This window comes from Pelecanus crispus, chromosome 3, assembly GCF_030463565.1.
Source record: "Pelecanus crispus isolate bPelCri1 chromosome 3, bPelCri1.pri, whole genome shotgun sequence".
NCBI classification, from domain to species: domain Eukaryota; kingdom Metazoa; phylum Chordata; class Aves; order Pelecaniformes; family Pelecanidae; genus Pelecanus; species Pelecanus crispus.
This window is the reverse complement of record NC_134645.1, coordinates 25,281,070-25,290,188: the sequence shown is the minus strand read 5'-3', so window position 1 is coordinate 25,290,188 and position 9,119 is coordinate 25,281,070. Positions and strand designations below refer to the sequence as shown.

The 9,119-nt window shown below is 49.9% G+C and overlaps 1 protein-coding gene across 1 annotated transcript in view; it reads left to right on the top strand.

Moving 5' to 3' along the window:
• Positions 1–1,614: 1,614 nt before the first annotated feature.
• The window catches only part of LOC104024627 (phosphofurin acidic cluster sorting protein 1), a 72,385-nt gene continuing 64,880 nt past the window's right edge, over positions 1,615–9,119 (top strand). Inside the window, exon 1 of the mRNA XM_075708298.1 lies at positions 1,615–1,796. Coding sequence (XP_075564413.1) covers positions 1,615–1,796 — 182 coding nt within the window. The remainder of the gene's footprint in view (positions 1,797–9,119) is intronic.

The following is a 9,119-nucleotide window of genomic DNA, read 5'->3' as shown; positions in this document are numbered from 1 at the left end:
CCGAAGCTCAACAGCAGATGAAATGTAGAACTGACAAATGCAAGTAAGAAGTGGCCCAAGGGGCAGGCTATAAATTAGGCATCCGTATTCAGGAAAGTGACCCTGAAATGCTTCCTGATAACATTCTGAAAACACCAGTGCTGTGCTCAAGACCCACAGTAGAAACTCTGGATGTTTTATATTGCTTTGCAAGTTTGTGCTGCTCCCGCTTCTCAAATCCCTCCACTGGCATGAGCCACATTTTACAGTCTACCTGGAATAACACCACATCAATGGAAAACTCTGTCACTGCTGAGTATATTGAACAGCTCATGTCCTGGCACAGTCCCTGCAGAAGCTGGGGGCTTCTCTTTATTTTGTGCTTTGGCCATTATTGACTCAGCCACTTCTTTCAGGCAGTTTTAAGTGAGGAGCACTGCAGCTCCCGGTTCATCTCTGCCTCTTTTCAGGATCCCTCAGCCAGCATCACCCTGCTCTGATGATTTGGTACCGTTCCTTTTCCATTTTTCCCGAGGCAGTACCATTCCAGACAGATCCTCTGCTAAGGGCCCTGATAAAGCTGAGGTCCAGCACGGGATCCTTCCTGCTTTCTGCTGGAACCAGCACCACAGCAACGCGTTCGCTCAGCTGCTGCGCCCCAGGCTCTGCCCCGGCACGCCGTGCTGGCCCTGCAGACGCTCTGGCGGGTCCTGCTTCCCAGGGGTGTTGAGGAAAGAGCCAATTTTAGCTCTCAGCTTCCTTTTACAAGGCTTGTCGTGCTTTTAGCTTCAACCCGCCAGGCCCGTGGGTCCTTTTTCCCCCCTGTGCCGGCACTCTGAAGGTTGCTTCCCCCTCACGCCCACCCGCCGGCCTGCCGTGCTGCTCACCCGCTCCCCGCCACCCCTTCGGCCCCAGCCCCGCGGGGGCCCTGGCACCCGCCTCCCCACGGCAGCCGAGAGCTCGTACCGGCCGCGGGGGCCCTGGCAGACCTCACCCGCCGCCAGGCGCAGCTCCTCCAGGGCCGGGCTCCGAGCCGGGGCCCAGGACCCCCCCCCTCAGCCGGGGAGGGGGGCGGCGCGGCCCCGCCGCTCGGCTCCCCGCTGCCATGACAACCCCGCGAGCGAGCCGCGGCCGCGGCCCCGAGCGAGCGAGCGGGCGGGCACGCGCCCGACCGCACCCCTCAGCGAGCTCGCGGGGGCTGCTGCGTTTTAAAGCGATCGCCACCACGCCCCCCCCCCCCCCCCCCCAGCCCAGCCGGAGCAAGCGACGCTGTTCCCATTGGCTGGCCCCACCCCGGCGGCCGCGTCCTTTTCCCTCTTCGATTGGCTACTGGCCGCAGCGGCCACCTCCCTCTCTGTTCAGATTGGCCGGTTGCTAAAGTCGCCATCCTCGCCCTTGCCCCGCTCCGATTGGCTCGTCTCCCGCCGCAGGCCGCGCCCTAGCCGCGCCATGATTGGTCACGGGGCCCCCCCCGCCGCGCCCTGCCACGCTCCGGTTGGCGGCCGCGGGGCTCCCCGCGCCCGCCCCGCCGCGCGAGCGAGCGGGCGCGCGCGCGCCGAGGCGGAGGCCGGCGCTGAGGCGAGGGGCTCGGGCCGCCCCCCCATCGCCAGTGTCGGCGGCGGCGGCGGCGGCGGGATGGCGGCGGCGGCGGCGGCCGGCGCGTTGGGCTCGGGCCCCGCCGCGGGGCCCCCGGCGGTGGCCGGCGGGGCGGCAGCGGCGGCGGCGATGGCGGTGGCCGGCCCCGGGCCGGTCCCGGTGCCCATGAACCTCTTCGCGACGTGGGAGATCGACCGTTCGGCGCCGAGCTGCGTGCCCAGGTGAGCCGCGCCGCCCAGGGCCTCGCCGGGGGCCGCCCCGCTCCGCTGCGGGGGCCTTGGTGAGCCCGGGGCCGGGGATGGCATGGGCGGGGGGGAGGCGGTCCCCGGCCGGGCCCTCCCGCGCCCCCGGGATCGGCGGCCCCTGCAGCATCCCTGCCCCGCCGGGCCGAGCCGGGCCTGGGGCCGCGTCCCCTCGGAGGCGGCTGGGCCTTGCCCCAGCCGGAGGCTGGATGCGCGGCGAAGGGCTGCCCCGGCCGCCGTTCCCCCACCGTGCCGGCCGGTGCGCTTCCCGTGGGAGCAGCGGCAGCACCGGGGGCCGGCGGGGCTGGGTGTGCCAGCACCGGACCACGGCTGCGTTGACTCCATGTTGCGGCCTTTGGCTAGTGTCTGCCGTGATGGCCATGGAAGGTCTCAGTGGGGTATATCATCGCGGCCATGCTGCTCCTGAAAGCTGCCTCTTCACCCCTGAAACGAGTGACGGCCCAACAGCCGGTCCCCTGGAGCCAGGTAGTGGCCACCTGGCGTCCATGGGCCCCGTGGAGTTACCTGTGTCACCTGCGCTCCAGACTGTAGGTAACAGCAAAAAGGATTCACTGTGTTGCCAGCTGAACTCACAGTTGTATCTCTGGCAGAGCTGGAAGACAAGCTGAATGGTGTAAATGCTGTTGGTGGCTGTATGTCCAGGCTAGATGTGCTTATGGGAAGAATGCAAAGACCTGTCTTGGAGCCAGGAGGTGCTGGATGTGTTAATGAGCTAGGTGTCTTTTGGCCCACTCATCAGACATTGATCAGGAGGTCTTCTCATGAGGGTTAAGGGGCAGATTCAGGAAGTGACTCTGGATCCCTGTATCTCTGGGCTGTGGTGTGTTGTCTGCAAGTGATGTATTCAAGTGCTGCACAAAAACTAGAGCTGTTAAATTCAAGAGGGGGGGAAAATAATTGTTCCTGTAGGGCAGAACACCAGCCTTTGTGAAAGGGCTTCAGAAGGTTGATTTGTTTGTAGGGAGAAACTCGGTGATCGAGTGGCCAGGTGGGTCGCAGTAGAAATGTTCTGAAATACTCCAAGCTAGTATAGAAAGCCTGTGTGACTGTGGTGCCCAAGGAGGTCCTGGGCTGAGCAGGCAGCAAATGGGAAGGAGTTTGCAACGTGTGTCTGTGAAAAACCAGTGCACCTTTTGGTGACACATGCTGAGGCTGTTGTGTGGAGCAGGAAGCAGTGATCATTCTATAGCTTTAAAGTGACTTAAGATATTGTTTATTTGTGGGCAGGTGACTCCCAAGATGGAATTTGGAGAGCAGCACAGAATTACTAGATTGACTACCTGCAGAAAGAATAGAAGTTGCAGATACAGAGCACAGAACTTAGTGATGGTGAAGCATGTGTATGTACATAGTCTTCACAAATGGAACGAGCATGAGCTAGAGACAGGAGGAACTGCTTTGGGCAAACCAAAGACAGAATGACTGGGAATAGCAAGACCGAGTTTAGAAGTGGGTTACATGGGTCGCGGGATGCCAGTGGGTGAGCAGAAATGGTGTGTCATCAGTTTGAAAGTTGTTTGAAGAACTGCTCTTTGGCCCAGTGAATCCTGTGCCTTTTCACAAGGAAAGTTTCCATTAGCATTGTGTAGATGCTTGTTCTAATGCATGAGCTTCTTTGTGTGTTGATAGCCATGGGAGGCAGCCATCTGACACACCAGCTTGGAGGAAACTTCTGTAAAATTAATCTGGAATTTCATTCTCTAAAGACATTCTCTGGAATGTCTTCAAATGCAACATTTGTTAGGATGGGAAGAAGCTGATTCTTCCTTCAGAGGCCACAGCTCTAACATGGTGTACTGCTATTCCTGTAGAGTCAGCAGGTGTCTGGAGAAGTCCTGTCAGGCCACAGTGACCAGTGCGGGACTGGTGTTTTTGCATTTTCTAGTCTTCAGCTAGCCCAAGCTTTCCTGAGTGAACGGGTCACAGGTGGGCGCCTATCAGGCAGGTATTTGTGTTCACTGAAACTAAAGGGAGATCAAGCCCCAGATCTGAGCTGGGTTAATGGTGTATCTCTGCACTGTGCTTACTTAGTGCTTGCCCATGTTCTTCCTCTACTGATCTGCTTGTATAATGTTTTAGTCATTATGTTCTTCAAGGTAGAAACTCTGCTGTACCGTCCCAGTGCCCAGCACAGGTGGTCTCTGGTCTTATTGTACTTTGGGGGTGGTAGTGGTGGCAAAATAATATCCATTCAAGGGCAGCAATCCTTCTCCCTTGGGCCCCTCTGTCTCTTACGTGTGTGTAGTCTCAGTTCTTCCAGCCCTATGCATATCTAGGGAAGGGAGAACTTTGCACTGATTTTAATGCTATGGAATTTGCTTTCTTTTTCTAGACTCTGTATTTTAAGTCTTTGCTGTCCCTCTGCTCCTTCTTAGCTGTTTCATTTTCTGAAAATGCAGCTCTGGCTGCTGCAGGAGCAGGACTGGGCTAGATCAACCTTTGTGGGGTTGCTCTCTGTTTGGCTGTTAATGCAGGGCAGTTGAGAGGTTGTATCCAGGCCTTCAGGATTTTAGAGAGGTGGTCTGGGCCAGTAAAAATAGGCACCATGAAGTATAAGCCCCAATGTACTGAACAGTTCAGTAGTATGACTGTAAGACTTCTGATGCCTTGTAGGAGGATCTTGGCTTTCTAAGATGAACTGTTGCCCATAATGGAAGTCTTTCCTGCTGAATCAGGAATGCGCCACTGAACTAAGTCCACGTTTAGTTTTGGACGTTGCCTGGCTCTCACAATGGAGGTATCATCCCTCCTGCTGGGGTCTTTCTCTTTTCAGGGCCAAGTTGAGAGAGATCTGTGAACTCTTAATGCCCTTCCTATGAACTGAGTAAGCATAGCCTAGACCCAGCTGCCTTTGGCTCATGTGGCTCTCAGGGGAGACAGAGCTGAATTTTCTGGGCGGTGGGCTATTATGCAGAGAGGCAGAAGGAAGTAAACACCTGGAAACCAAGCAAAATGCTCTTTGCATCTTCGGTGAGGCTACCCACTGGGATAGGGATTATTGGCTTCCCATCGCGATGCCTTAGAAGGAAAGCAATCCTCGTTGATTCATGCTGCAGGGTGTGAAGCATGCTTTTGCTAAAATAGTCAATCAATCAGCCTTAACTTCCACTCACAGTTATTTCAGTAAAAGTCTTCATAGTGGTGTTCTGAGGTGGGAGAAAGTGTCTTTATTGTGATACCATGCAAATAAGTACCCTTAAGGGTTGTAGCAGGTTTTCACTGTATGGAAACTGCAAGAAATGAACTGGAGCTTTCCCAAAGTAAAATGCCTGTCCACATCAAGGTAATGTCTTACTGTGTTTTCATTTGTTTTCTATGCTGATCAGGCATTACATTTGGAAAAAATGTGTGAAAGGGCTTTGTGCAAACATGCTTGGGGTCTTGTTCTTTCCAAGTAGTAGTATTTTTCAACCGCTGTTAATAGGACTGCTCTTCCTTTTTATCCCTTTAATATCTGAGCGCCCATAAATGCAAGTTCTTAATTAGGAAACAAGATAAGATTGTGTGATTGTATTCACTCGTACTCTTTTTCCATGACACAGCTCTTGTGTTCAGTGTTATGTGGATGTTGTTTCAGCGATAAGTCATCACATTTCTAGTTGAGGTGAGAGATACGAGTCGTATTCTGGCTAATGCGTCAGTATTGCTGAGCTCAGATTGAAAAGGCAGATTCTACCTGTACAAATTATGCTGTGAATGGCACTGCAAGGATTCAAATACACTGCATTTTGTTCAGAGTACCCCGTATCTCGGTACAATGCATGAGCTTAAAAACATTTCAAGTCTTGCTGCCACCCACACAGTGTGCTCGAATGTAGTGTCTCCTGCTTATGGTAGCTAGAAAAGCATTGACTTAGGGAAATGCGTGTGGTTTGGGCTCACTTTGTGAGACTGTGTATGTGTACCTTCAGGACATGACGTTTCAAAAGATGCTCTGAATTCTCTATCATTAAAACTTCCAAATGTGTGTTTTGGAAAGTTATAACCTAATGAATGTCTTCTTGGAAGGAGAGCGGTTATTGCAAGTACAGCTGGAAATATCCCATTAGTGCCAGCTACGGTGATCCTCTGAAGTGCCATGAGGTGAATGTTCTTGTCTCTGCAACCATGTTGTCCTGTTTGGGCAGACAGTACCTATTACCTGACACCTCATGGGCAGTAGGGTAAGACTTCATTTGTGCAGCTGGTTGCATGCTTTCCTTTGCCTGAGGTCCGGAAAGCCTTGCAGTGAGTGGGACGTGTCGTACAGTATGAAGGAACGTGCTCTCCTCTGACACAGCTGCATTCAACTGGCTTGGTAGCATCTTGCAGCCCTACGAAGCGGGCTGCTCTGTAAGCTGTGGACTCAGGGGTCTCTTTCCTCTCTGCAAGGAGTGTTGCCTGTCTTTTCTACAACCCCTCAGAGTTTCCTTTTCTGAAGCTGATTTGGTGATGAAGAGCCTCTGAACAGGGTGTTCCTTTAAGAGACACTTATTCCAGCTGGAATAACATGTATTTATCTGCCTGAGATGTTCTTGAGTGGTTTCCTGGGTAAATCAGGCATTTGCATGGTAAACTTCCAACCTCAGCAAAATCTGTTCTGTTTGGGTAAGCTACAGAGTTGCACCTCTGGGAATGTTAAATGATTCCAGATTGTTCCCTCAAAAGATACTAGAATGCCGTGACAAACCAGAGTAGCTCCAGACAGGGAGTGCTTGGGAGAGGCCACAGTTTCTTGTAAGGAAACAGTCTCTTAAAACTGGTGATATTTGCCATGTTTGAATTATGATTTCCTTTTAAAAGTCCTATATAGAAAACAAAATGTTCTAAACAGCCATCGGATTGCTTATTATTCTTAATATTGTGGGCTTGGCTACAAGCCTGCAACATAATACGTCTGATGTGTTGTCCACTATCTGTCGCTCTCTGTGGCTTGTCTGTTGCAGAGGAGCACATTTGGGATTTCTCCTCTGGCAGTGTTACATTTCCCTTCTGAGCATATGATAATTGAGTGGTGTCTCTTATTCCTTCTTTCTGCTCATTAGTGGAACTCGGGACAAGTGTCCCCTGCCAGGATGATTGATGGGGGGGGGTGTGCTCCTTTCAGAATATTAATAGTGACTTTCCTGAAGGCTTAATTTTATGTGAAGTATCTGCCATGCTGCCTCCTAGCCTTGCTCTCCAGTGTTTCATTCATTAGCTAGGCTGCGTTAGCTCAGTTGTCTGATGGCTTATCAAAAATGTTGCATTGTTCTTACTGTGCTAGTATGCTATGAGTGCTCATTCCGCTTCCTCTGATGTATTCGGTTACTTGTGATTGATGACTACAGCCATGTAGTATGCGTATAGTGCATCCTCCTCTGGGATGGAGATCCCCTGACCTTTATCCTGTCAAAAGAATAAATTGCTGAGCACCAGTGTCTTATGAGGTTCCCGTAGCAGATCCATTCTTTGATGAAATCTGTGCTGACACTTTTGTGTAATTGTTTGCAACGTGGAGTGATTCTAGATTGAATGCCTGTCTCCAGTCAACTTCAGAAGAAGTAATTTCCAAAAAAGAGCCAGAGGTGAGAAACGTACTGCCTTTTATAGCATGCCAGATGAGCATCTGGGCAAAGCTATTTTCCGAATAGCTTGTGTTCTTATCTGGTCCAAGCTTTCAGCGTCCCAGCTGATGGGGAAGCTGTGCTTCTGTTTTGTTTTGGTTTGGTTTGGTTTTTTTTAACTACATCAAAGCTGGTGGATACTGTTTTGGGAAACAAGAAGTGAGAGTGTCTTACTCCTTTGTGTGGGATGTGGCAGCAGGAACCTGTCTCCAGGGAAGCTGACAGCTTAACTGATATTGCTCTTGTTCTTAGAAGTCTCTTAGATAAATGAGGCTTTGTTTGGATACTTCAATATACTCATTGCAGTGGACTCAAAGGAGAGATGCAGTATTTCATGTACCTTAACTCATTGCACTGTGGTTACAGAGACCACTCCCTGCTCTGCAGTGTGATTCAGCCTCTGTGCACACAGCCCAAAATTACACTGGCTTTTTCTGCAGGCCTGTTGCAATGCCATCTCCTTTATAATTTACTGTCCACCATCATCTCTTGTGCTCTTTCTGTTTCTCCTGTCTCAGTGAGGGATTCTGTTTAGTAAATAAAAACTCCTGTTGTATTTTGGCTGCTATTCTAGTTTTTCTAGGTTCTCCTTTTTTTCCTACTCATGCTGATTTTTACACTTCCATTGTAAATCCTTCTTATCATGCTTCTTATTCTTCAATGCGAGCATATCTTTAAGTAGCATGAGGTCGAAAGCCAGAGCATGTGGGACCATCTCCTGGACAAAAAATGTCCAGGTTCTATGCCTAGATGTGTACTTTTTAACTGTTTTTCTGGGCATATAATAACTAAATTCTCATCAGTATAGGCAGTTTGGGATGATGGTAGAACTCATGTCTTTGTTTCCATTTTCCAAAGCGGAAAGACACAAACAATTAGTTATTGTGCTGTTACAATGGTAGCAGGGTTACAATAAGAGTAACTCCCTTGTAAAGGCTTCTGTTACTCTTTTCAAGATCTTTAATACCTTTTCTCTACCAGGGGAGAAGACTTATGTTCATCCAAAGCCTCTCATTGATTCTTCCGCTGTCTGATTTTCAGTAACAGTTCAAGTAGTGTCTCTGAATCCGTATTATTTAGATCAGTTTTTTTTTTTAGATTTACATAATTTATATATTTTTAGAAGAGCTCCCTTGTATTTGTTCTGCATTTTCCCCTGTGTTCCTTCAGGTATCTTCTAGTAGTCCATTTATTTTCTACCTTATCAATACCTCTACTTTCTTCTCATTGCTTCTTTCACTCAAAAGCCCTGCATACACCTGCTGATAATTTTGGCACTGTTCTCGCATTTTTTTCCTTGCTTCTGTCTTGCCTTGCACACCTGTGATTGAGTACTCTTTAGCTCTGAATCTTAATTTTTCTCTTTTCAAAGTAGTTTGCTTTTTTTCCTCAGAATTTAGAGACTATTCCTTGTGAAGCTGCAGTGGCCACATCTTGTTCTTGTATGGCTTGCATTTTTCAGCTGGACTATGTTCTTGATACACTTGGGTTGTTTTTTAATGGCTTTTAGATTTTTTCACTGTTAATGAATATCAGCTTTTTTCTTTCGTTAGGCTTTCTGAATTTTCTTGTATGTGCATCCCTGAAATACAGTCCCATAAGTGGACATTTCTTTCAGTCCTCTCATACCTTATGCTTGAAGCTGCTTGCTCCAAGTATTCGTTCCTTTCTTTTGTGCTCCTTTGTCAGAAGCAGA